Source organism: Artibeus jamaicensis, unplaced genomic scaffold, assembly GCF_021234435.1.
Source record: "Artibeus jamaicensis isolate MK-2021 breed Jamaican fruit bat unplaced genomic scaffold, CSHL_Jam_final contig_471, whole genome shotgun sequence".
Taxonomy (NCBI): domain Eukaryota; kingdom Metazoa; phylum Chordata; class Mammalia; order Chiroptera; family Phyllostomidae; genus Artibeus; species Artibeus jamaicensis.
Genome location: NW_026521850.1, coordinates 8,343,234 through 8,370,517, shown reverse-complemented (window position 1 = coordinate 8,370,517; position 27,284 = coordinate 8,343,234). Strand labels below are relative to the sequence as shown.

Genomic DNA, 27,284 nt, shown 5'->3' with positions numbered 1-27,284 from the left:
CCCAGGTCGTCCACTTTGAGAACTGCTGCCCAAAGAACGTGATCCAAGTCCCTTGGCCCAGCCCTCAAGGCCTCCATTCCAGGCACCTCTCCTCAGCGTCTCAGCCCGGTTTCCCATAGATGTCCCCCACCCCAGTGTCCCAGCGCCCCCACACCCTATTCCTGCCTCCCAGGCCCTCTTCTCCCTGTTTCGTGTCCACAGATACTTTTTCAGTTCCGGACCCTAGAAGCCCACGGTCTCCCCCAGGAAACCTCCCCGACGGTCCCAAGGTTCTGTTTCTCTTCTCCAAGCCCTCTCAGGCCCCCCCCCCCAGAGCGTCGGTGGCAGGCCCAGAGAGGTGGAGGGGCAACACTGGGCAGGAGCAAGAGGGTGAGGTCTAAGCGGAAGGCAGGCAGCAGGAGTGGAGGGAGGAAGAGGCGGGGGGAGGCTGGTGTGGGGTCGGATGGCACCCTAACCTGGGCCTGGCATCAGGAGGGTGTGCGTTCTGTGGTGCTTGTCCCAGGCTTCAGAGATTTCTCCTCTGTGAGAGTCACGTGGGAGAGGCCCGAGGGACCTGTGGGCTTGGGCCCACGAACCAGAGAGTTTGGAACACAGGCATGGGGCCACGAGCCCACGCTGAGGAGAGTGGGTGGAGGTCAGGCCCCCTGAGCTTCTTGGGTTTCTTCTGGCGTCTAGTCACTTTGCTACCCAAACAAAAAAAGAGTCTTTCATGCTAAAAATATAATAAGGTAAATAAATAAAACCGAGTTTCTAGGTCTAGCAAATTGTACCCCAAGAGAGCCAGAAGGGAAGGCGGGACTCTGACACCGTAACAGTGGCCCAGCAGCCAGGAGAGAAGAAAGCACCAGAGTCCCAGGCTTCTAGAAAGTGTGAACCCAGCCGTCACAGGCTGGCTGGCCTGACACTGACTGCCCAGCAAGGTTGGCACAGGTCACTCGGCAGCAGTTTGAGTGCTTAGAAAACAAGTGGCGACCAGAAGTACCGATAGGGTCCCAGAAATCGAACCTGGTTGCCCTTGCCTCTCACCTCTAATAACCTGGCAACCGTGCCCAGTCCAGATACAGCTACCAGTGCTTCGTATCTTTGGGGCTGAGTGGGAAAATGTGGACCCACCACGTAATGACACTTTGATGATGCAGCTGGCCAGCACAGAGTCCTGACTCTGTGCCAGACGCTTTGCCTACAGTCACTCCTTTCCCAAGGCAAACCCTGACAGCAAGTCACTGCCTTCACTGAGGACAAAGGAAAGGAAGCACAGAGCAGGTAGCTGGTAGGCGGTGGAGCCAGACTGGAAAGCAGCAGTCGGGCTCCAGGACCCATAGGTGCACGGCAGGTTTTCAACGGACCTGGGGACCCGTGAGTGATTAACAGAGGGGGCTGCAGGTGGGAGTAGAAGCCCAGCTCTTACCAGGACTGCCAATAACAATGCCTAGCTCTCCACTCACTAGGCCAATGTCAAGCTCACCAAGGACCCTGAACCCCCTTTTGGCCACGGAAGGCCCCTACTGTTTGCAACCAAAGAGCCTTACTTGCGGTAAAAGTTCATCACTCTCCTGCCTCACCCACGGTTAGTCTGTGATCCTGATGGGTGGGGAAGGGTGCAAAAAAACGTGAGAATAACTGGCAGTCTCTAGTGACAGACCACAGGGCTCTGTGCTCACCCTTGTCCCATGGATCATCGTTTTTACAATTTGGATGGAAGAACACAGAAGGCCTGCTCATCGGATTCGCAGCCGCCACAGTGCAGAATCAATGCTTTGTGCAACAGAGGCTGGACTCACGCTTTCAAGACCAGACGGCTGGATGAGAGCCAAGAAGATGACATTTAACCAGCATAATGTAGGGTCTTGCCTGTGTTTCCAAAAAACTCATTGTGCAATTACCAGATAGGGGGAGAGAGAGTGTGCCAGACAGTAGTTCATGGGAAAAGGCTCTCACTGCAAATTCAGTGAGTCACCAGAATAATGTAACTGTTGAAAACCGGAATGCCTCTTGTAATGTGGGTGGCATTACTAGAGACTGAGCGTCCAGAAAACTGTAAATGACAGCGTCAGTCAGCTTGGCCCTTCTTGGGCCATACAGAGAGCACGTTTCTGGTTCTAGCCTCTCTGCTGTAGGAGGCACGGTGACATTACAGTGCATCCCAATACTGATGGGCCAGGTGGAGGGGAAAGCTCTGAGACCTGAGGATACTGGTCCCCTGGGGAGCTAGGACCCCAGTGTGCAGGGGAATCCCAGAAAGGAAGTCCCAAAGGCATAATGCTAAGGGTCCAGCTCTGGAAATCAGAGATGTTTTAGACAAAGCCTTTTGGGTGGCAAGTAACCAAAACCATATTGGGGATTGCTCAGCCAAAAAAAAAAAAAAAAGGTGGGGGGTGGATTTTAAGAAACAGGCATGTTTTAGGACGGCAGCGTCAAGGACTGGAGCTGGGAGCTGAATTGTGGGCAGAAACTGGGCAGTCGGACTCTGCACCTCTCTCCTCTCTGCCGGCTCTCTTGCTGCAAAGCAGCTTTCTCTGCTTCCTGGGAAGTGTGTCCTGGCCCTGGCACTGCATAATCTGCTCAACTGCCCAGAATGGGGAAGGGGGGGGGGGACAAAGAAGGGAAGAGTGAGGAAGGGGGCAGGAGAGGGGGGTGCGAGCCAGATAGGAGGGCCCAGGTACACCTCACGGGGTGTGGAGGGCCTCCTGCCCAGCACAGACTGCCCCTGCAGGGTGCCCCTCTGACTGTCTTTTCCTTCTCAGGAAGCCTGCCACATTCCCCCCTCCCGCAGCCCAGATTATCTGGGGAGGGGGTCCCACTCTCACTTCCTCTGCTGAAGGTGACCCATGGTCCTGGGACCAGCTTTGTTCTCTTTATTTCCTCAAAGCAGCTGCCTTTGCAGGTTCCTTGGTTCCCTCTGAAACTGCCATGGATAATGGCCATTTTAAAGAGAAAACTGGAGATTCAGAGAGAGGAAATGACTTGCCTCATACAGGTCACGCATCTAGAAAGTCATAGAGGTGAGACTCGAACCCATGTCCCATAGCGCCAGGCCCCCAGCTCATTTGCTGACAGCCCCTGGTCGACAGGCCCTCCCATGAGGTGTACCTGGGCCCCGGCCCCGTAGGGGAGCCTGGCAAAGGGCCTGTGTGTCTGGGCTCTAAACTAAAGGGATTAAGAGGGATGTCGCAGCTCTAGCCTGCTCGGAGCACTCACTGCACCCAAGGTGACATTGACAGGCTCCGCCTCACTGACTCCTCAGGGGGCAGCCATTGTGAGCACCCCTATTTTACAGACGAGGACACCGAGACACTGCATGATCAGGTGGCCTGGTCAAGGCTGCAGAGCTGGTCATCGCTAGAACCTGAGTTTAATCCTAGCCTGTGGTTCCAACGTTCCATCTTGGGCAGGGGCTCTGACTTAGTCTGGGGTGGGGAGGGGCTGTTATTTGAACCAGGTCAGAAGGCAAGCACAGGCCAAGACGGTGGGGAACCCCATGTGTGAAGGATGGAGGAATTAAAGAAAACATTCCTCCCGACCAGGATGGAGGAATTAAAGAAAACATCCTTGTGGCTGAGTTCAGGGAGCAAGATGGGAGCAGGGGACAGTGGCAGGATGAGATGGGAGAGGTGGGCATGAGGCTCCAGCCCCTGAGACCCCTGGAATTCACGGTGAGTGGTTCCGACCAGAGATTCCTGGGTTGAGAAGAAATGTTTCAACTGCTGCTGGCTGAGCGGTTGCTGGGCCTGGAGGACAAGGTCTGCCTAGAGCGCTCTGGGAGCGATGGGCTGCATTCTCCAGGTAGTGGGAACGACCAGGTGGGTGAAGAAATGCCAGGTGGGGAGTGGGCTGGGGGCACTTGAGCGGAGAGTGGGAGAGGAGGCCTGGGAAGCCAGTTGTGGAAGCACTCTGTCTGGGACCCGTGTCGGGGTGAGGGGTGGCCTGGCAGGCCTAACTCAGATGGGTCCCTGAGGAGTCAATGCACGGACCTCTGGGACTTAGAATGGGGGTGGGGCTGCCTCAAAGCCACCATTGTCACCCCCTCTCCCGCCAGACTGTCTGGAACCTAAAATAGAGCTGGAGTTCAGGGGATCTCGTGAGAAGCTTCTGGCAAGGAGGTCTGGGGGGAGGGGTGTGAGTCACCACTGGGAACCCTCAAGTTTGAAGCTCCCAAAGCTCAGCCACCCCACCCCCACCCCCAAGGACTCTGGGATCCACGCGACAGTGGAGTGGAGGGTGTCTTAGTCCCACCCCCATCCTGCTGTAGGGAGGGGAACTGGGTCCTGGCCCCTGCTCTGCCATGGAGGTGTTGGGTGGCAGGGCCACAGCTTCCCTGTCAGGACCTCAGCTTCCCAGACACAGCCAGAGTCCCGGACCTGGGCATCTGCTGCAAAGCCCCTGGGATTCATGGCGGGTGGTTCCAACATAGGCCCCCGGAGTCATACACACAAGAGATGAAGTCCCAGTTCCTTTCCTGTTGGCTGAGTGACCTTGGACATGTGCCCCCTCATGTTGGGGCCTCAGTTTCCTAATCTGTAAAATGGTCATTGAAACCAAGTCCTGTCCTTTCACAGTCTCAGTCTGAACTAGCCAACAAGCATCACAACAGCCCTGGGGCCTTTCTCCAAGGCTCCGCCTCCTCAGTGGACACAGTCTGTGCTACTAGGAATGTTAACAGCAGTGACTCCACCTCTCAGTGCCCCCTGCTTCACACACACTTCCTCTGCCCCACATCTTGGAGGGCAAAGATGGGCACCATCTCCGGCCCTCTCCTTGGAAGCTCTTCAGCTTCATAGAGAGAAGGGTCTTGGTCCTAGGGCACCTACCTACCAGGTACTAGGCTCTCTGCTCGGCTGGAGCCTGGAGTGCTGGTGGGCCGGGATAGTCCTCCCCATTGTGCAGATGGGGAAACAGGCTCGTTTCCGAGGGGTCTGCGAGTTCTTTGCGAACTGACTGGCACTGAGCACGGCTAGGAGCGGCGGAAGAGCAGTTGCGCTCTGTGGGTCTGGTGTGCCCTCTCGTGGCCACTGGGCGCACAGCCTTGCCCCTCAGCAGGCACCTGCCCGCTGAGGCCCCACCTCCCACAAGCTAAGAACTCTCCCAGTCAGTCTCTTGGCTTGGCTTCGCAGAGACGCTACGTGGCTGCGTGCCCCCCTCGATTGCCATGGAGACCGCTAGTAAACAGTTTACCCCTTCCCCTTTCCCCCGCCCTAAGTCCCGGCCCGCGGCCCCACCAGCGCCTGGCTAGGGATACTGCCACCCCCGGGGCTGGCTGGCCGCGGGCCCATGAACAGTAGGACACTAGGGACTCTGGCAGTGGGGAGAGTGAAATTCTTCCGCCGGCACCGCGGCGAGGTGAAGCCAGCAGCCTCTGCCCAGACTGTAGACCCCCGGCTCCGTGGTGGAACTCCAGCTCCCGAATGGGCGCCAGGTTCTAAGCTCAGCTGCCAGAAGAGGGCTCACACTCTTGGCTGGCTCTAATGTTCTTGGGACTCTGGCTTTAAAATGAGCTCTGGGTTCTGGGCTCTAGCTCTGGAATGGACTCTTGGCTCAGAATCTGGTTCTAGAGAAGGCTCCAACCTCTGGTGTCAGTGAGAGCTGAGCTTCAGGTGACAGTTTCACAGGGCTCCAGGAAGAGCTCTCTGCTCTGAATGCTCAGTGGTTCCTGGAGTCTGGGCACGGCTGTAGAGTGAGGCCTGAAGCCATGGCTCCAACCCCAGGCTCCTGGAGCCGTATTTAGGGATGACCCAGGTGCCTGGGGTCAAGAATGGACAGGCAAGGACTTCTGGCCCCACAGTGGGACTGACTACTCATGCTTTGTTCCAGGTCAACTTCTCTGCTTTCTCCCCGGATGGCCAGACGCTGCTCACGGCCTCTGAGGACGGCTGTGTCTATGGCTGGAAAACCCAGAGTGGGCGTCTGCTGTGGAGGCTGGGTGGCCACACAGGTGGGGCTCCCCGGCCTACATGGGGAGGCTCAGGCCCACGCTCTGGCATTTTGCAGAGGCTACCATAGTGACCTCCAATATCTGAACTGGGCATCTGTGCAAGAACGCCTGGGCAAGGAGACAGGACCTGGTGGTCCCTGGGGCCAGGGGCCTCCGACTCGGGCAGACCTGGACTCAGATCCTACTTTTTAAAGAGATTTTATTGCCATGACTGGTGCAGCTCAGTGGACTGAGTGCTGGCCTGTGAACCAGAGGGTCATTGATTTGATTTCCAGTTTAGGGTACATCTTGGGTTGCGGGCCAGGTCCTGGGTAGGGGGGCATTTGAAGGGCAACCATACACTGATGTTCCTCTCCCTTTCTCCCACCCTTCCCCTCTAAAAATAACATCTTTTTAAAAAAAAATTAAAAACAAGATACTATTTTTAGAGAGAGGGGGAAAGAGGGAGAAAGAGAGGGAGAGAAACATGATATGCAAGAGACACAGCAATTAGCTGCCTCTCACACCCCCAACCAGGACCTGATCCACAACTCAGGCCTGTGCCCTGACTGGGAATCCAACCCACAACCTCTGCACCCGCAGGCAGGCACTCAATCCATTGAGCCACAGCAACCAGGGCTCAGATCCTACTTAAAAAAAAAAGTTTAAAAGTACACATATTTACTCTTACCCATTTTTAAGTGTAATGTTACGTATGTTCACATGGCTGTGCAACCGGTCTCCAGAACTCATCTTGCAAAACAGAAACTCTCTACCTATTGAACACCCCATTCCTCCCCCTCCCCAGCCCCTGGCAACACCATTCTGCTCTGTCTCCCTGAACTGGCGACTCTAGGTACCTTGTGTAAGTGGAATCACACAGTGTTTCTCTTGGTGACTGGCTTACTTCTCTTAGCACATCCTTAAGGCTCATCTACGTTCTACCCACTATTTTGACTGATTGTGTCATGTCGCCCTCTGGACCTGCTTCCTTTTTAGAATGGGGGTGGTGGTTGCTACCCTATAGGGTGAAATAATGCAAAGTGCTTAGCACCCGATAAAGGACTCAGTAGATATAATTTATGATTAAGGAGACAAGGAAAAAATGCTGGTTAATTACTGGGCATATTGATTAATGCTATAATAGGAAAACCCGTGAACACAAGGGAGGCAACGAACCTGTGCTGGGTTGTTAAGGAGTTTCTGAGCGGCGCCTGCATTTGATTGGGTATTGATTTTGTGGATGGGCAAATTGAGGTTGGGTATCCCAGGAACTCCAGGGTGAATGGTGAGGGTTAGAAGGGAGTGAGGACAAGGGAGGCGGGCCACGAGACTGGGGAAATGAGCAGGTGTCAAGAGTGGAAGGGCCAGAGGTGCGGGGAGTGCTGTTCTCCGACCCTGGTCACCTGCCCCAGGCCCTGTGAAGTTCTGCCGCTTCTCCCCTGACGGCCGCCTCTTCGCCAGCACCTCCTGCGACTGCACCATCCGCCTGTGGGATGTGGCAGAAACCAAGTGTCTGCAGATATTAAAGGGTGAGTGGGCTGGCCCTGGTCGGGTGGCTCGGTTGGAGTGTCATCCTGCTCACCAAAAGGCTGTGGGTCCGCTCCCCAGTTGGGGCACATACTCAAGGTAACCAGTTTATGGGTTTCTCTAAAACCAGTGAATGTTTTCCTCTGGTGAGGATTTAATTTTTAAAAAAGGGTGTGTGTGTGTGTGTGTGTGAGTAAGGTAGATGGGATTTGGAGCCAAGCAGTCAGGCTGAGCTCCCTTCCGGACTGTGACACTTTGCAGGTCACCAGCGGAGTGTGGAAACAGTCAGCTTCAGTCCCGACTCCAAGCAGCTGGCATCGGGTGGCTGGGACAAGCGGGTGATGCTCTGGGAGGTGCAGGTATCATGGAGGGGCAGCCAGAGAGCCTGGGATCTTGATGAGATACACCCTCCACACTGGCTCCAGAAAGGTCATTCCCAGTACCCCTCCTTGCCTGTGCCTACACCTGGCACTTAAGACCCCTTGCAACTGGCTACAGCTACCTACTTGCCACCCCCCACCACACTGCGTGCTTGAGTTCCCCCTGCCTTTACTGCCCTCTCCTTTCAAGCACAGGAAAGTCTCCCAGCCCATCTTACGCCTCATTAACCAGGCAGCCCCAAAAGGGGAGCCTGGGTATGACCAATCTGAGGCCTAAAACCCTGCATGGAGGCTTCTGGGCTGCTCTATAAAGCTCAGGGCTTGCATCTTCAGTCTGGCCAGATGCTGCGCCACTTAGCAGGGCACCGAGACTCCGTCCAGAGCAGTGACTTCGCACCCAACTCAGACTGTCTGGTGAGCCACACCACCTCTGCCCAGGCCCCACCTCAGTTCCCTCATTTGTAAGATGATTCAGGGTTTGGTGACAAGGTGCTGCTTTCTGAGCCTGCCCAGCCAAGGAACCAGGAGGGTGGGTGTGGGCTTGTTGGTCTGTGCTCATGGCAGCAGCTGTCTGCAGGCCACTGGCTCCTGGGACTCCACCATTCATATCTGGGACCTTCGGGCAGAAACCCCAGCAATCTCCCACCAGAAGCTGGAGGGTCACACTGGCAACATCAGCTGCCTGTGCTACTCAGCAGCAGGCCTCCTGGTGAGCTGGGCTGCCCTGCCCTGCCCTGCATTCTGGTCTGGCCCCTTGCTGGCTGCAAGACAAGTTGGAGGGTCAAGGGCCATTCTGGGGTGCAGTGAGCATGCAGGCCCCAAACAGAGCTATCTGCTGTCCAGGCATCTGGGTCCTGGGATAAGACCATCCACATCTGGAAACCCACTACCAGAAGCCTGCTTGTCCAGCTCAAGGGCCACATCACCTGGGTGAAGAGCATAGCGTTCTCCCCGGATGGGCGGCGGCTGGCCAGTGCTGGCTACTCCAAAATGGTAACCCTACCAGGCCCCTCTATTCTGGCAAACTCCTACCCCCACATCCCACTTATAAGAATAAGAATCCTCAGCACTGCCCCCCCCCAAAAAAACAAAAACCACATCCCAATTTCCCCTGAATAGGAAAGTGCCAAAGGTAAGACCTGGCTGTCAGCCACCCTATACACAGTGCCTGGCACTTAGGTCTGTGCTAGCCCAAATGCTAGCAACATGCCTGACTCCCAGCAGCTTCAGGGGAAAGACTGTACTGCACTCAATGTTTCTATCAGGGATTAGGCCAAGTATGTTAAATATACCTCATAAACAAAACCCAGACATTAAGAGCTTAAGATGGTGGCTAGGACTCACCCACAAGGTGAGTTCAAAAAATGCTTGTGTTGTGAGGCCTCCCTGCCTTTCTGCTTTTTATTTCCAGGTCAAAATCTGGGACTGCAACACGGGAAAGTGCATCGAGACCCTGAAGGTAAGGCCTGTGGCTGTAGCACCCAAGGGCACAATGGAATGTGTGCCAGGAAGCTGGAGGTAGACAGGACTTGGAACCTGAGAGGCCAACGACGTGTTTCTGGCAGGGAGCCCTGGATGTGGCCCACACCTGTGCCTTCACCCCAGACGGGAAACTTTTAGTGTCTGGAGCTGCTGAATAGACAAGACGCCAACCCCGCCGCATGATCCAATCACCCAGGGCCCACTACTGTACAATACCACCACACGGGGCTCCTAGACCTCCCGCCACTGCCTCTCCCTGCCCAGGGCAAACGGGGGCTGGCAGAAAGGGCGGCCAGGGCAGTTCCATGCCACAGGCCCAATGGTAACCGAGCACCCAACAGATCCTCAAGGCCAGCACTGTCACGTCACGCCCCATACCAGATTCAAACAGTTACAGGCAGGCCTGCCAAAATCCATCAGACACCGGGGCCGCATCAGCCCATCTCTCCAGCATGGTTAGCCGAAACAAGTGCAAACGCAAAGCAACATGAGCCAGTTTGTGCTTTATTGACCTTGCAATGCTCAGGCCTTGACCGCATACTTCCGCAGTGGGTACAGCCGCTCCTTCCGCTGCTGCTTCTTGGTCTTCAAGTTCTCTTCATGCTTGTTGAGCCGTCGGCGCATGGCCCGTGTCTTCTTGGGCCGCAGATCCAGGGGCTTGTACTTCTTGCCCTGGGTGATGGAGAGCAGGGGGAATCTGAGGACCGTGGCTTAGGAGCTACCTTGGTAGCTAAGGAAACTCCAGTGTTGGGAGAGCACTGGGAAGACCTGGGAGGTGAGTGAGGAAGGTGCATGGCTGGGTTGGGGACATTAATTTGTAGGCATGAGTATAAGGAGCTATATGACATCCAGCCCAGTAAGGGACTGTCAACGTGGGACCAGAGACAGGCCATACATCTTATTTACTAGTTCATATCATTCCCCCAAACTCAATTTTTTTTAATTGGGGAGAAATCATCCCCATTAAAAAAAAAAAATCTGTGAGTTACAGGGCCCAAAAGGGACTGAACTTGTCCGAATCTCAGCAAGCTGTGGCAGAACTGGGATGTGCACCTAGGTCAACCAACTCCCTGGGCGGTGCTCTCCCCACCAGCCTGATTCCCTGCCACGGTGTCAACACCACACCCAACCCAACCAGGGGAACATGGCATCCAGCAAGTACCAGAGCAGCAAGTACTAGAGGTGGTCACTGTTATCTTGGCTTAAGTTATGCAGGCTGGGGCATGGGGTGTGTGTGAGGTTTAATCAGATACATCTGGAGTGTCTACCAGGGACTTGTGGGTGTCCCCTGTAACAACATTCCCATTTAACAAGCGTTCCAGAGGGAAGCTCTGTTGGTGAAGGTAATCCTGTCCAAAGGCAAAGCCCCGTTTCCTGCCTTCCTGGCCTTCCACCATTCCTGCTTCCAGCCTTGAACAGGGCCATCATCTCTCCATCCCTGGCTCCTACTTATTCCCAGTGAGCAGGTCCAGACCAAGACAGCTCTCTCTCCTTTGTTCTGCAAAGGTTCCCTGGATCCTCTTTGGCTTCAGGACCTGTGCTGGGTTGCAGGTTTGGTGAGGAATCAGGCCCAGTTCCTGCTCAAGGAGCTCCCAGCCCAGTAGGGAAGACTGAGCAGATGACAAGCGGCCCGTCAATGGAGAGGAGGTTTCACCTAGCAACTGGCAATAGCCCTGAAAGCAATATAGATGCCAGCTGAAAGGGGAGGAAAACATTGTGCACAAAATCCCCGTAAGAATTGACAGCTCAGGCTCTTTCTGGGAACTACTGACAGCCTGGAAGAACAGGCACAGGGCGAGGATTACAGAAAAAAGCTAAACAGGAGATGAGGGCAAGCTCTGGAGGCAACTCGGAAGTATTCAAGTCCTTGTCCACCTGCATCCTTTTCATCAGCTGTCACAGGTCAGAACCACATCCAATTCAAATTTACTGATGAGCCCCTTAGAGCTCTGCTGCCCAACAGTGTGGCCACTGGCCCATGCTGTTTACATGATAGAGTCAGTCCTCAGACACCAGCCCCGTTAAGGGTTCGACAGCACATATGGCCAGGAGTGACTGTACTGGACAGAGCAGATACAGAACACGCCTGTCACCACGAGGTCTGCTGGATAGCACTGACGCACTGATGGTCATGGAGACAATTCTTCCAGGCCATGGCCTCTGCCTGGGCCCCTCAGAGCCTGATGAGAGCGTCAGACGCAACCCTCAGAAAAACGCACCCCCACACAAATGCACACACATCCAGGGGCGGCAGCACCCCCACCCCTGGCCCAGGCACACCTTGATGGCCTTGGTGGATATCAAACCCTCCAGTTATTCAAACACTGGTTTGGGAGTTGACGTGAAGCCATTTTATAGATGTGATTGAAGCCACTAATCAATTGGTTTAAATTAAACGATTATCCCAGGTAACCTATGCAGGCCAGATAAAAGCAGCTAAAAGTCCTTGAAGGCAAGGCTGAGACTTCCCCCAAGAAATCCCAGCAGGACAGCTGCTCAACCTATGTCACAACTTCCAGCCGGCCCCCGATCTTCTCTTCCGACAGCCAGAGTCCAGACGTGCCATTAGCCAGCCCCCACAACCACATAAGCCAGCTATTTGTAATAATGCAAATGCACATATACAAGCATACAAAATGTCTCCTACTGGTTCGGCTTCACTGCTTGGACCCTGGTGAGACTAAACTGAACCCAGGACTAGAAAACGGGTCTAAAAATCCTAAGCTGAGGGTCCAGACACCTGTGTGATCTACCAGGGGCACTCATTCCACGACCCCCAAGACCTGGTTTGGAGCCTCAGCCCTATCACTGCATCATTTGTAGGTGACCACGAGTAACTTAAACTCTATAAGGTTTGAGTTTCTCTTAAACAAACAAACAAACAAAACCCCAGAATGTCAGGTGCTTGGCAGTGATCGACACATAATGCTATCAAGACAAAACCTTTAACAGTCGATCCTGAAGAGTGCCCCAACAGGTGAGGCTGCATCCAGAACCCAACTGTCCAGCCAGACCCCTACCACACCACTGATTCCTTGACAACGGCAGCCCTGAGGAAACGTGGTCTGCATACCACATGCTAGGAAAAAGGCAAACCCATCTACAAGCTGGGAAGGCTCTAGAAAGCCCAACGAGATCTGGGCAAAGCCCTGCCTCACACACCCCACCAGAAGAAACTCCGCATGCCAACCCCTGGGCAAAAGGGGGGCTAGTACTTTGTTCTCTATAGCTGGGCATCCCCACTCACCTTGTAGAATTTCCTGAGGTTCTCTTTCTGAGTCTGGTTAATGACGGTGAGAACACGGGCAATGGATTTGCGAACAACTCGGCTACAAAAACAGGGACATTGGTGATGACAGCGAAGACAAACAGTGCTCCCCAAGGCATGTCATTCAGGGCCTGACCCTAATCTCATAGGGCAGAGGCACTCCCCACCAGCTGGTCCATATTTATCCAAGGGGCACCTAACCCAGCCCGGGAGGAAGGCAAAGCTGGGGAGACTACAGTATATAGGTACCCCAGGCATGGGACTTGGGAAGGGCTGGAGTGCCCAGTGCTTTTTGGGAGCTGTGAAGCGTTCACTCAGGTGACTTAATGAAAAGTGGTGGAAGAAAACTCTTCCATCCCAGGCCATACATCCCCAGGGCTATGAAGCCAACCTAGCCAATGCCCACCTTAATGAGCTGACCAGGAAGAATCATGCCACAAGCTGGGCAAATCGGGGAAGCTTAAGGAGATGCAGCAGGAGCCACTTGGGAGGGAGAAACGATATGGGGAAGCGGACAGCCTGCAGCTGGGAACCAGATGAATCTGCAGTCATGCTGAGTAGCACCCACCTACCAATTCAGGGGGAAAAAAATCAAGTGCTCATGGGAGGTGAAAGAAAATGTTGAGTTGGGTTTTTGAAAGCAGCATTAAATGGGTCTTCAGGGACACCCTGCTCTTTCACCAGCCAAAGAAGCTGAACAAGAGCACTCGGGGCAAAAGGACCACAGGGGCAAAGGCAGGTAAAGGGAGCGGGTCTCCTAGCAGGTGGGCTTAGTTACATTCCAAACCACAGAACCATTGAATGGGCACATAAGCGGACAGCTCCTACGACAACTTCAAAAATCCACACATGCTCCCGAGGACAAATTCCTCTCCCCTCACCCCCGCCCCCCCCCGGTCCAGGGGACTGTGGTCCGTCTCTCCTTCCCTTACATCTTAGATAGCTTGGAAGCCGCGCCGCCTGTCACTTTGGCGACACGCAACTGGGACAGTTCCACCTTCAGGTCGTCCAGCTGTTTGAGCAGCTCCTCCTTCTTCTTTCCGCGAAGATCTCGAGCCTTAATTTTGGCCTGCGTGCAAGAAAGGGTCTGGGTCAAATGCCCTGGGGCTACGTCTCGCCCTCCGCCGCTCACAGAGGCCTCCACCAGCCATCCCCTCCTCTCAGCTTGGGTCCTCCTGGCCACTCCCAGGAGTGCGCGCGCCTCGCGCTGGGTAACCGAGGCCCAGGCCTACGCCGAGATTGGGCCGCCAGTCCCATTCCGCAGACTGCAAGACGGAGCCCCAGAAGCGCGCACGCACCTCTCCTAGCCCAGGCCGGCACGGGTCGAAAGAAGGCTGGCGGTGGTGGCGCCAGGCCTTTCTGCACAGTACCCTACAGACCCGGGTGGTAGATGGGATCCTAGGGGTCACCCCGCACACTCCGCCCCAGCTCCCGAACTCCACAACCCGCAGATGGCACCCGATTTCACAGCCCTCACCATGTCTGAACAAACCGCCGCCGCCAGCCAGGAGAGAAAGAGGAAGGGGCGGGGCTGACCTCCACGACTACTGCCGGGTGACGGCGGGCGCGGCCAATAGCACCGCAGCAGAGGAGCTGCTGCTCCGCCCCAGCCAGTCCCACCCCAGCGGTGCGAGGAGCTCAGTGGTACCTCGCGCTCAGCCGCCTGCTGTAGTTGCCTCGTCTTCCTCCGGCCTCCGAACTTTTTTAGGGCTGCCTCACCCTACGAGCACAGCAGTCGGGGAGACCGAGGCACGGGAAAGGCACTTTACCAGACACGGCATAGTGAGGATTCAAATTCGTATATTCAGTCATGTATTTGTTCATTCGGTAAATCTTTGCAGGTCCCGCAGTTCGGGCTACTCGGAGCAGGGCGCGCATGTTCTGTGGATGGAGGGCATATATAATATGGAATCTTAGGGGTTTCGAAGATGAATTAAGGCTCCAGCCTTGGAGTAAAGTCCGAGGTGGGCGGGGAGGGACGGGGTTAAACAGCCGAAATCCAACTCCATAAATGTTCTAGTGGCGGCAGCGTGTGGAAGGAAAATGCATGTCCTTATTTAGTGAAACCGACCGGGTTTCAGACTCTTGCTCTGTCGCCTGGTTCTGGCTGAGACTCAGCAAATACCTTCTTCTCTTTGAGTCTCAGTTTTCTCACCTGTGGAACGGGGGTATTTATGAGAATTAGGAAGGTAACACTTAAAACTTCTCACAAAATCTGATGAGTAAAAGTCGCTCAAAATACCATCAGTAATAACGTTCCCACCCAGTGGAATGAACACTTGAGTTGGGCCCTGAAACTTAAAGGGGAATGAATTCACAAAGCAGGAGAGTACTCAGGCTTTCAGGCTGGGCGGTTTCATGGTTTTCCTAACCAGCAAGCATGAATCAGTGCTCCAGTGTCACTCCATCGCCATCAACAAAGACACACCAACACCTCTTAAGAGTTCTAGTTAATAACAGGTTGCCCCCTTGTTGCTGTCAGGTGTCACCACCTCCAGGGGCATCTTCTCCCATCCCCTTCTGGGGTTCATTTAATGGGCATTAGCCTTGGAATAAATTGTGACACGGGACTGTGTTCCAAGTTTTCTGTGCAATCCTTTCTTTAGCTCCAATATATTGAGTTAAAAATGATATTTATGTGTTGTCTCCACAGCCAGTTTGCAAAGTTCTCTGGGGGCAGAACCACAGCTGACACCTGACTTGGTGTTTCTAGTCTCCACGCCCAGCCTGTGAATGCCTGTTGGATGAATGAATGAGCCTTGCCCCAGGTTACAATGAGAAAGACTTTTAAGAAGTGGAGGTACATGGGGAGAAGAGGGCAGAGTGTGCAATGCTGGCATGAATTAGTCTTAAACAGAAGTCAAAAAGTGCAGGGACTTTGCTCTGTGTGCATATACTTCTGTTAGAGCTAATGATTATATACATCTTTCTACACTTGAAGTCATTTGACTTCCATTGCTCTTACATGCCACATCCAATCCACCAGCAAACTCTGTAGCCTCTACCTTCACAATATACCTGCACTCCTCCCAGCACTCCTTATTGGCACCTGCCTGGTCTGAGCAAACATTGCCTGTCCTCTGGATTGTTGGTGTCCCTTCTTAAATCATCTCTCTACTTTGGCTCTTGCTTCCGTATGTGTTCTCAATACAGCTGCTAGAAGGATCCTTTTCAAACTTAAGTCAGAGCATGTCACTGCTCGGCCCAGAATTTCCAGGGCTGTCCCATCTGCTCTAAGACATCCTCACCCCATGAAGCCCAATAGCACCCCCCCACTTTCATCTCTCTTCTCATTCTTCTGCTCCAGTATGGCCTTGTGTTTCTGGAATATACCAAGCTTGCCCTGCCTCAGGGCCTTTGCTTGGCTCCCTCCTTCATTTCCTTCAGGTCCCTTCTAAGGGACACCTACCTCCCTTGACCAGTTTCTCTAAGGTTCTGTCTCAGGCACTGCATGATTTTTCTCCCTCAGTACACAGTCATCCCTGACATAATATAGTATGGATCTTTAAAATTCTGTCCCTGACTGGAGTGGGGGTCCACAATTATAAGTAGGGACATTATTTCATTCACCAGTTTATTTGGAGGCTATTTCCTTTTTGTAAAATGGGCGTTTCTGGTCCATCCTGACCAGGATGTTCTGCAGTAGGGGACAGGATATGAATTTCTGCTGTCTTGTGGCCTGCCTGAGTCACAAAGGTTTATCCCAAGGTGTGGAGTTGAAAGACAGGTGGGCTTTGCCTATTTCCAGGACCCTTGGGGCTTTTCAGCATCTATTTCCCATGAAAGAGTCTGTATCTTTAGTACCCAAGATCAGGTAGCATCATGGTCTGGCATCTTTTTTTTTGATCTGCAGAGACGGTTCAATTAGAAATACTCAAAGCAATAAAACGAGTCCCATTTCATTAACTATTGGTCTTTATTAGAAAGCACTATTCTATGAAAACAAAGACCCAATTTAGTCCAAGCCTAAGCCCTATTAATGGAACCCTTCAAGCAACAGCCTAAGCACCTAATCCTGGAACCACAGACTCGTCTTTGACTGTGCCTTACCTCCTTCACCCCTATCTCTCATCTCAGACTCTGGGCTTCTTGCCAGGATATGCCTCTCCCGTCAGGTCCGACTTCTTGGCCTCTAGAACCTCGCCCTTCCTGCCAGGATGGTGGCCAGAGTCATCTCTCCTCACCTCCACTCCCGCCAGGCCAAGGTGACTACTATATATACGGGGCCACAGCACCCTCAAGTCCAAAGGTCTTCATTATTTGTCAGCACCCTAAATACACTTTTAAACGTCTTTAAATTTTCCTAGTCCGTTTATAAGAGGGTCTCTGTGGTGTACAAGGCAGAGGCCACCTCCTCTCAGCACAGCGTGGTGACGTTCAAGTCTCCTAAAGTCTGAGACTTAGGCTCCCGCAACCCCCCTCATTACCAGAGCAAAAGAACTACTACTCATGCCTCAGCTCGAAGGTTTCTTCTCCAAGAATCCTGCCTGGCACTCAACAGGAAGAATCACGTGGTTTCTCCTGGGGGTCCCTCGGTCTTGGCAGTGATGACCCAGGGAGTCCGGGGCTGTGCCTGTGCTAGCCCCTTCCAGGGTCAGGGGCTCCTTCAATGCAGGAGAGAAGCCAAAGAACGAGCGCAGTAGTGGCGTTCAAAATGCTGGGCCAATGAAGATGAGAGTCTGGCGGGGGTCGCCCCGGGAAACTGCAAAACGGGTGGCCGACTGCTTCTAGTCGCGCCCCCGCCAGGCTCCGCCTCTCCCCGCCGGTGCTTCCGGTTCCGGTATTGGACGGAAGTGGGCGGGCGGCGGCTACGCGCGGAGGAGGTGGACGTAGTGCCGGACGAACGCTTCCCGCCCCCGAGCCGGTTCCGAGCCGAGTGGACCTGAGGTCGGGCGCGGAGCTGAGTCGGCTGAGCGGGCGCCGAGCCCCCGCCATGGCCCGGAACACGCTGTCCTCGCGCTTCCGTCGGGTGGACATCGACGAGTTTGACGAGAACAAATTTGTGGACGAGCAGGAGGAGGCGGCGGCGGCAGCAGGCGAGCCAGGCCCGGACCCTAGCGAGGTGGACGGTCTCCTGCGGCAATATCCTTCCCCGGCTTGGCGGCTAGGGCTCTTCTTTGGCTCAGCCTTCCCATTTTCCTCCTCCCCGGCCCCTCAGGCTGACTCTCCACTCCTTTTCCCCGGCCCCCCTGGTCAGTCTCCCCACTCCTGATCCGGCTCCCCTCGGTCCATGTTCCTTCCGTCCGAATATCCCCCACTTCCCTCTGGCTCGCCTCCCCACTCCTCTTGTTCCTGGCCCCGGCCCTCAAAACCTCCCTCAGCAGCTCGGCCCCACGGTGTCCCTAGACCCTGGTGGGCCCGCGTGCTCCGCGGCTCCAGGAGCGTGCCGGACGCGCCTCCGGCCCCGCAGGCCGCTCACTCCTCCGCGAGGCCTCTCTTTTTCTTTCCCCGTGCCTCCTCATCTCCTCAGGCTGTCCGTTCCTTGGACGCTCCATCGCTCCATCCTTCCCTTGCAGGAAATGGGGTCAAGCTCGGGCTTCACCGGCGGGAGGGGCGGAGGTGAGCCACCGCTGAGTAATTGAGTGGCCTGGGCGGCTCCTGGGCACAGTCCTCTCGGCCCAGTTGCAGCACCACATGAAAATAGGTGAGTGTGTGGCTGCGGGAAAGAAAGGACGCGGGCAGCGAAGGCTCAAGCCTTAGTGCAGCCCTGAAGGCTGAGACTAACTAGACTTTTCTACCTCTCACTCCCAAATCCGTCTGACCCTCCAGCTTAATGCCGGTGTTTCTCACCTGTTCTCAGCTTCCTAGGGACACCTTGGGTTTGGGACCTTGATGGCCTCAGCTATGTTCAACAAGTGAGTTTGGCTGCCCCCCCCCCCCCAGCCTTCTTGTGCAGAAAGCAGTGGGGAAAACTAGTAGTTTGGAGCTAAGAAAAACCAGAGAGTAAAATGTGAAATGTAAAACTAGAGCCCCACGACTGGAAATGACTATTTTTGTGGCCGCAGCAAACGAGCCTTTAGAAAACAAGATTAAAATTAGAGGTGGTTTTCGCAGCCTGCTTGGTCCCTTAGCAGTTTGAACACAGGAAACTGAGTTATTCTCAGAGGGAGGATTTTTCTTTATTCAAATGGTGTTACAGGAAGTGCCTGCCCCTCCCCCGCACTTTGCCAGGGCAGGGTTGAAGGCTCATGCTGTATATAAATCAGGTTCTGAGTGTTTGATCCGTCGACTCAGCTTGGGAAGTCAGGCCCACAGACTGCCTTTGGGAGGAGTACTGCAGTGTTCTTCCAGTGTGCCTTTAAAACAAAACCCTTCAAACTTTTCAAAGGTGGGGTACAAACTTGTATTTCCTGCCCCATCAGGATTCCTTTGGTGAAGTGGTGGCATGAGGTGGGCCCCTCTGTGGGATGGTGGGTTCTGCAGTCTGGTGCAGGACCTCACGCTTGGGCAAGTGGTACCAAATGGGCCGCGGGTCAGGCCTGTGGCCCAGAACCACCACAGAGGGGGAGAACAAGATGTGCTGTAGGGACTTGTTGAAGGTCATCTCTTGTATGCCACTGACTAGTGATGGGTTTCTTGAGGCTGCGTGGAGGCCTAGGAGCAGCATATGCAGAGGTGGTAGTTTCTCCACCGCTGGTAATGTCAGGAGCCTTGTTACTCTGGAGAGTGTACCTCTAGGGCCTGGGGAAAGGCAGTTTAGCAGGTGAGAACTGAAATCCTAGCAAATGTGAGGTTCAGGGAGGGAGGAAGAACTAATACTGATTGAGTCCTTACCTTGTGTCAGGTATTGATGTTATATTAGATCTATATTATAGTTGAATTTAAACTATAGAACAGGCTTCTAGGAGTCAGGACAGAGGTGAGGGGAGTAGAAATAGGGGTTGATTGATTGGAGTGGAGAAGTGTAGGAAGGAGGCCTCCGTGGCTGTGTATGGAAACGAGTCACGGTGGGAGATAACACAGATGAAATGAAAGGAGCATGGGCTGTGCATCCGCACGGACCCAGCTCTGCCATGCCATCGCTGTGTGACCTTGAGTAACTCACATACCCTCTCTGAAGCTCAGTGTCCTCTGTGAAAAGGAGGAGAATCATACTGCCTTCAGGTTCTGTGACAGCATCGCTAGACAACATCCCAGAAGGCTTCAGCACCCTGCTAGGCATACAGCAGGTGTTTTGGACATGTGACGTGGGTCTGTGGACAGAGCGAAGCAGGAGATGGTGAAAAGAGTTGGCTCTGGGAGCAGGCATACTGGGCTCGAAGGCCGGCTAGATAGGTTAGCTTCGTGACCTTGAGCAGGTCACTTCCCTTCGCTGAGCCTCGATTTCATTGCCTTTAAAATGAGAATGATGATTTTTGTTGCAAACAGCAAATAGTCATTAGCAGTAATAACATGTGAAAGCACTTGGTACAGGATCTGAGTCCTTGCAGAGATTTTAAAAAATAGTATTAGTTCCTTTTCTTCCTCACTGAATCACCACCTTCTGGTCCTCGGGAGCAGGGTTCTGTTCAGAGTAGTGGTGTTGAGAGATTCTGCCCTCTCGTGCTCCCAAGGAAATTTGGCAGTGTTTGGAGACATTTTCAGTGTCATGGCTTGGGGCGTGGTACAGGGATCCAAAGGGAGGAGGCCAGGGATGCTGCTAAATACTGTCCAGTGCATAGGACAGATGCCACATGGGTCATCTGGTCTAAATTGTCAGTGGTGCCATGGCTGAGGAACTCTGATGCAGAAGAGACTAGGGGCTGGGCAGGGTTCGCCAGCCTGGTACATGGTATGCCCGCCCTGCACCCCGTACCTCCTCAGCTGCAGAAGGTCCTCTGTCCATCAGCACCTACAGTGAATGCTTGGTGGGTTGGCGCTGCAGAGAGGCAGTGCTAAAGCAGTGACTTTTTGTACCCGTGGACTAGTCATCCTACCCTTCCAAACAATTTTGTTTGCCAGCCGTGCTACGTAGTGAAGAGCACCAGCCTATGTTTCCTTTTAAGCCTCGGAGTCTCTGCTTATGGCTCTGGGGCACCAAATTAGAGGAGAATTCTGAGGTAGAAGTTATCTGGGGCTGATAACAGACTGGCCCTCTCCTGGCTGGGGAAGAGGAATTCCAAAGCTGACGGAGAGGCGGGTGGGCTGCCTCTCGGAGCCCAGCAGGCAGCCAGGAGCTTGGCAGGAGTGGCTTTGGGGTGGTGTGGGCCCCACTCAGTGAAGATGGAGCCCATGCTAGAGCAGGCAGGACAGCTTTGCTCTGGAGGCCCTGTTTACACGTGGGTATCGCTGCATGAACAGGAGTAGAGAGCCGATTGGACAGAAGCCATTCCTTGTTCTATTTTTGAAGCCTTTTGGCTGAAGCCAGTGTTTCAGATGAGGAAATGAGAGTTGGCTGATGTAATTCAGTTTAAAATAGGTGTCACCTTCGGGGACCTAACCTAGATTGTAATTATCTTTCGAGTAGAAGCTATTTAGAACTCAGCAAAGAATCAGGGTTGCAGCTAAGGTTTGGGGAATGGGGGAGGATTGTCTCATTTTTTGGCAAAAGTTTTTATGGACGAATAAATCTCCCTCCTGGTAGCATTTGGGACCTTGTTGGCCTGGGAAGGTCTTGGAAGAGGGAAGTTTCAGCACATCTTAATTTTTTTAATAGTTCAGCTGATCAGAACATTGCATTAGGGGGCTGGCTTTAGCTCAGCAGGTACATCGATTCACGAAACATTGCATTAAGAGTGAGAAGACCTCGGTTTGTGCCTTTGTTTTCCCCTTTTGAGAATGAGAAGGTGAGGGTGATAACCTCACACAGCTGTTGTGAGGATCCAGCAGGGCAGAGACGGGCATATACTGAGTTGGTGCAAGCGAGCCCAGTAAGATTTTGCTGTAAGTTACCCCTCAGGGGCAGTTGGCTTTGCTACTACCTTCCAGGGACAGGGAGGGAAGGTAGTCCAGACTTGCTGCCAGGGGGGCAGGTTAGGAGATGGCAGAGGGAGGGACACACAGGGTTGGCAGAGGTGTTCTCTGTCCTCTGTGTGGCTCGGGGAAGCTAGGGCTGCCCTCTGACAGGCTGTGCCCACCTGGAAGCCACAGTGGGAGGTGGGTGGATGAGGATAAGATGCCATTTGACTGCACTGTCCTGAGCTGTTTTTGAGATGAGTCCATTAATAAACCACGGACAAGCTTGAGCCTAGCCGTCCTTAACTGGTGGTGGTGCACAGGGGACATGCTTCGGGCGTTCCATGCAGCCTTACGGAACTCTCCCGTCAACACCAAGAATCAAGCTGTGAAGGTAAAGGAGGTTGCGCTGCAGCCGTGCTGGGGGGTGTTGGGACAGGGCTGTCATTGTCTCCAGCCGAGCATGAGCTCCCTGGGCCCGGGCAGCAGCAGTTCTACCTCTGCATCAGTGAGTGTCTACCAAGGGAGCGAGCTGGCACTGGGCAGCGCTTCCTCAGAAGCCACCTGGTGTTCCTGACATCAAAGCTATCAGTGTTTGTAGTGAAAGCTCCCCAAAGCAACTGTTCACTCCTCCCTAGAGCCTCTTGGAGTGAGAAGTCGGCCCAGCCCTCGCTGATGAGCACAGCTAGCTTGCCGTGCGAGACTTATCAGTGGTTATGCTTTTATAGGTATTGAGTAGGCTTTATTTGCATAAGGATTCTCAGTGCTTTTAAGATTTCCTGCCTTTTAAAAACTGGGTGAGAAGATAGAGTTGTGCTTACTGCATCGCTGAGGCTAACATTTCCTCACTACAGCTAGGATTTGGTCCAGGGAAAGGGGTGTCCGAAGCTGGCATTTTGCCGTTTCGTGACAGCACCCTGATGTAAACAATGGCTGCACCTCTTAAACGTGGAGGGGAATGGCCCCTGTTACTGGGGTGAACGCAGAGGGAAGCTGCAGCCTGATAAATCTGTTTAAAAAATAGATCTCCCCAGCCGTGCTCCTGTGGAGTCTGAGGCCTTGCCAGTCTCATCAGAGGTGGTGATGCTTCTCCCCGGTTAACCCGACTTGTCCCCCCCAGGTAGTGGAGTGACTTGCTGGCATAAGGGATGCTTTGACATTTAAATCAATAAAGAACTTCTGCCCTCTTGTTTTTTAAGTATTCCAGACAAATTAGAAATTATGTGGTGTTTCTACTGAGCTCTGGCCACTTGGTTTGGGGGTTGCTGGGCCAGCCGTGGGGGGTGAGGATGTGCCTGGGCCTCAGCCCTGGGCCTCACTCCCCTTCTCTTTCCTCTGTAGGAACGAGCCCAGGGCGTGGTGCTGAAAGTACTCACAAACTTTAAGAGCAGCGAAATCGAGCAGGCTGTGCAGTCACTGGACAGAAATGGCATTGACTTGCTAATGAAGTACATTTATAAAGGGTTTGAGAAGCCCTCAGAAAATAGCAGCGCAGTGCTACTCCAGTGGCATGAAAAGGTATGTGAACATACTGCCCACCAGGCAGCCCACCAACTCACCCCAGCCCCAGGATTCAAAGCAGCAGGCCAGGTTTTCCAAACAAACGTGGAAAACCCACGCTAGGCGTGTGAGGACATGTGGCCACACCTAAGGCAACCTGGGGCATTTGGTCGCTTACCTCTGCCAAGGACGCACTGGTAGGGGTCCACTGTCTCTGGTGATCACCGTTGCTTTAGCTGCTGATTTATGCCAGGCAGGTTATGGGGCAGGTGGCTTGGCATGTTCCAGGTGGAGGGAGGCAGGCTTGCCGGTGGCGGGGGCTTTATAATACTCCTCCTGGCTTTGGTGGAGGTGGTGGGGCAGGGGCGCTTAGGACTGTGCTGACCCGGCCAGCTAGCTCTCAGGGTTTCCTGCTCTGGCCCCAGCCTTTACCAGGCCGAAGTGGGCAGTGGCAGGAACCTTGACAGTCACTTGAAGGGGCCTTCACCTGAAGCAGGAAAAGCTGTGCTTGTCTTTTGCTCAGGGTAGCACAAGAGCAAGGCTTTTCCTCAAGCCGGGGCCTTGCCTGGGTGTCAGTGTCCCCTCACCCGGAGCTGCAGGAAGCATGCCCACCATCATGGCAGGCCAGGCTGTCACTGACCGTGTTCTTCAGGAGGACTGCATTGCGGGGGTTTTTGTTTTGGGTCTAATTATTTATTTATTTATCTTTAGAGGGGAAGGGAAGGAGAGAGGGAGAGAAATATCAATGTGTGGCTGCCTCTCATGCGTCCCCTGCTGGGAACTGGCCCGCGGCATGTGCCCTGACTGGGAATCGAACCGCGGTGGTCTGGTCACAGGCCCACGCTCAATCCACTGAGCTACAGCAGCCAGGGCTTCACTGTGTTTTAAGGAAGTGGTTCTCTTACTAGGGCGTCAGTCACTTGGGCAGCCTCAGTGCTGGGCTGGGATTGTGGCCTTCGGTCCTGTGGTGGGTATGCTGCCTGCTCCACCAGAGAGTGAGCTCCTGGGCTCGAATGGGGTGGCTGTGGTGCTGGGGGAACTGAGCAAGCCTGCTGCAGTGTAGGCGCCAGGGGAGCCCTTTAAGGCAGCTGGGTGCCCAGCCCTATTGGCATTTTTTATTTCCTTTTTTTTTTTAAGGGTTTATTTATTTACTTTCAGAGAGGGGAAGGGAGAAAGAGAAACATCAGTGTGTGGTTGCCTCTTGTGCTCCCCCTACTGGGGACCTGGCCTGCAACCCAAGCATGCCCTTTGGCTCTCCCTGACTGGGAATCGAACCAATGACCCTTTGGTTCACAGGCCAGCAGCCAGTCCACTGAGCCACACCAGCCAGGGCCCTGCTGCCATTTCTAAGATGGGTTCCATGAGATAGCTTTGATGGGCATGTGTTGGTTCCAGTCCCTGCGGCAGTGCCAGCAGGCTGGAAACAGTGAGCTTGTCAAAGGGGAAGTTTGGGGGGGCTCTGTCATATGTGTGCTTGGCTCCAGGACTGGGCTGTGCCCCTGGAGTGTGGGCCTTCTAACTGCGCCCATGCTCTCGTAGGAACCCTTTTCAGGTCTGTGCCGTGGTGGGACGTCGGTCAGGGAGGGCATCGTCCTGTCTCCCCTGGCAAGCCAAGCTCCCCCTTGTCCAACCAGGTCCATTTGACACGTTTCCTTTTCCTGCCCCCACAGGCATTAGCAGTAGGAGGACTAGGCTCCATTATAAGAGTTCTTACAGCAAGAAAGACTGTTTAAAAAAAGAGACTCATGTTACCTTGAGAAGAACTTTGGATGCACAGGCTGGTGAAGAAGGGACTGACAATGGACCACCTTCCTAGGAACTCCCAACTGTTTCGGGACGTGCATCCGCTGAAGTGTATTTTATTTTCAAGGTGGAGGGAGAAATTGTCTTACTGTTTCCTAAATCCTTTGCAGGATCGATAGTCTATGCCTTTGTCCACGAATAATGCAGAACTGACATTGTGACTGTCTGCCAGAGTGGCTGGCCACCGTTGTTGGTCAGGTGTGTCTGTGGGCACTGCCTGTTTAAAATGGGGGAGGGATGGTTGGGGCAGGTGCAGATCCAAGGGCTGCCGTGAAAGGGCGAGCTGGAGTTTCTGGAGTGAGACCCCCCCTGGGGGTTTGTACAGACGTCCCATCCTCCCAGAGAAGGCAGGCTCTCTTGGGTTCATTGTAAAGTGCCTGCTGCATCAATAAAGCTCTTGGCTTATTAGTATATACTTTGCGGTGTGTCTCATGTATGTAAAAAAAGTGGTAGTGAATGGGACGGTAATGAATGAGGGATCGACTGTTCTGGAACCTCCCCCGGGGAGCAAGCGAGGCCATTCAGCCTCTTGCCCAGCAGTGCCTCTGGCCTGGGCTACTGTGCTGCGGCTGCTGTGGAGATGTTTTGCTGAATAAGTATTTATTGTTTTTACTCCTTTGATTTGTATGTAATTTTGGAGCGTATTTAATTTAATAAAGTGCCAAACATTCAATAATTGTCCTAGGCTTTAAAAGTCTTTAGTTTGTGTGACTGCACTGGGAGGCTGTCGAGAGCGGGCCTCAGGCAGGCCTGGCCACCATCTCCTGACACTGGGTCTGTGTGGCGGCAGCACTCGCATCCTGAAGTCGGCATGTTCTCTTTAAAGGACTGAAACCAGAAAAAGGTAGCAGTCAGCCTATGAATATAAAAACACTTTTTCCTTTTAGCACATGCAGCTAGTCTGTCTTCTGGTGAAGGTAAGGACCCCATTCATAATCCTGAAGCTCTCCCCAGTCACATGGGCCCTGGACATGGACATGGACCGAAGGGACACAATGCTCCCAACTCCTCTGCGGAACCCCCACCATTCTTGGGAGGTAGGCCTAGGCTGCTGGCTCACTTAGCTGCATATATTTACTCACCCAAACCTTATCTGGGGAGGTTCTTTCTGAAAGACGAGTGCTCTGTGGCCCTTGAAGTATACAAGATACAATGTACTAGGATTTAGAATGAGTAAAAGAAATATCAACACCATACTGTATCAAGTAAAACCCACTGTAGTTGCATTTGGATTGAAGAGCTTTAATCAAAAAGTATATTGCACCACAAAGTGACTTTTCTACAGCAGTTTTAGATAATATAATCTCTATTTACAAATGGAAGGAGAGAAGATCCAATGCTTATAAAGGGCTATATATACTGTCTATCACAGAATGTTTATACAAGTGAAAGTGCATTAAATCACTTAGAGTTGTTACTCCACTCTTCCTCTTAAAGCTGAAGGAAGTTCAACATGCAAGAGGAAAGCCTCATTGAAGTGAATCCTCTCTAAGCAAGTCCAGACTTAATGACGGCCCCACATCTACACCTAAACCTGCCAGGAACGCAGGTAGGGGCCAAGACCAGCTGGAGGGCTAGAGAGGCTATGGAGGTGCTGGAGGGGCTCCAGAGCCAGGCCGTAGCTGCCTCTGGCGAGCCCTGAATCACTTGAATTTCAGGATTCTCTGGAAACAGCTGGAAAAGCTACATCTTCCTCATCAAACTTAAAGAACAGAAGGGAGCCCTGTTTTGTGCCCCCAACAGGTAAATGGAACTCTGCATTCATTCTAAACAGGACAGACATCTGCAGGAAAGAGGTAGGTAAGCGAAGAACAGCTCACGTGGGTGGCAGCGAGCCTAAGCTGGGACAGAGGTGGTGCCATCCTTGCTTGGTACTTGCAGGTCTGTGGAAATGCAGGCTAACTCTGCAAACCCTCGTTTTTCTGTTGAGATACATTTTATATGTGTTAACCCTAAGCATCTTTGAAGAGATATAACTTCCCATCATGGGATAATGATGATAAATTTAGGAGCTCTGGTTACTAATTCAGTTTTTTAACCAGTGAAACTCATCAGACTAAATCAGTAAAAGCTTTCTCTTGATTTGGTATCGTGGCTTATCCAAGGCAGGCATGTTTCCCCTTTTTAGTAGTAATCCAAGTCTTTGTCAGTCTCCACCAGTCATCTGCAGCCAGCGGGAGGCTGTCTGGACACCATATAGGAATGTAGTGTCTTAAATATTGGGGGGAGGGTGGGGGGGGAGATGGTGGCGCCAGTACAAGGCAAACCACCTCCAATGTTTTGGTCAAGGCTGGGGGGAGGGACAACGGCTGAGTACAGCAGACTGTCCTTAACAGTAGAAAACCTGTGATTAGCATCTGCTCAGTGTTACAACCCAGAATCAAGAGCAAAGCAAATGAACCGCCACCACTGCTTCAGAGGGAAGCAGGTGCTACAGAGTGCTAGTGAAATTACAAAGGGACAGGAATCCCAACCTTAGAAATAATTTTGTCCTGATGCTCCAGTTTTCCGTAAGAACACCCTTCTAATACAGAAGACA

General features: G+C 53.2%; 3 protein-coding genes across 4 annotated transcripts; 2 read left to right on the top strand and 1 right to left on the bottom strand.

Annotated features, from left to right (window-relative positions):
• The first annotated feature begins 5,253 nt into the window (after nucleotides 1-5,253).
• WDR38 (WD repeat domain 38) lies at nucleotides 5,254-9,458 on the top strand. 2 transcript variants are annotated; one of them, XM_037143264.2, is made up of 9 exons: nucleotides 5,254-5,337; nucleotides 5,809-5,929; nucleotides 7,324-7,440; nucleotides 7,700-7,797; nucleotides 8,152-8,232; nucleotides 8,396-8,527; nucleotides 8,662-8,811; nucleotides 9,230-9,277; nucleotides 9,384-9,458. In XM_037143264.2, the coding sequence occupies exons 1-9, from the start codon at nucleotides 5,269-5,271 to the stop codon at nucleotides 9,456-9,458; spliced, it is 891 nt and encodes a 296-aa protein (XP_036999159.2). In that variant the 5' UTR covers nucleotides 5,254-5,268. The 2 variants fall into 2 exon arrangements, with proteins under 2 accessions (XP_036999159.2, XP_036999228.2); XM_037143333.2 differs by having other exon boundaries at nucleotides 5,269-5,337; nucleotides 5,842-5,929.
• Nucleotides 9,459-9,788: 330 nt separating this feature from the next.
• RPL35 (ribosomal protein L35) lies at nucleotides 9,789-14,122 on the bottom strand. The gene is made up of 4 exons (XM_037162372.2): nucleotides 14,046-14,122; nucleotides 13,501-13,637; nucleotides 12,548-12,629; nucleotides 9,789-9,972 (listed from the first exon to the last, which is right to left on the bottom strand). The coding sequence occupies exons 1-4, from the start codon at nucleotides 14,046-14,048 to the stop codon at nucleotides 9,823-9,825; spliced, it is 372 nt and encodes a 123-aa protein (XP_037018267.1). The 5' UTR covers nucleotides 14,049-14,122; the 3' UTR covers nucleotides 9,789-9,822.
• Nucleotides 14,123-17,359: 3,237 nt separating this feature from the next.
• Nucleotides 17,360-25,158, top strand: ARPC5L (actin related protein 2/3 complex subunit 5 like). The gene is made up of 4 exons (XM_053667679.1): nucleotides 17,360-17,651; nucleotides 21,765-21,836; nucleotides 22,784-22,960; nucleotides 24,613-25,158. Exons 1-4 carry the CDS (start codon nucleotides 17,502-17,504, stop codon nucleotides 24,673-24,675), a joined length of 462 nt encoding a protein of 153 aa, XP_053523654.1. The 5' UTR covers nucleotides 17,360-17,501; the 3' UTR covers nucleotides 24,676-25,158.
• Nucleotides 25,159-27,284: the final 2,126 nt, after the last annotated feature.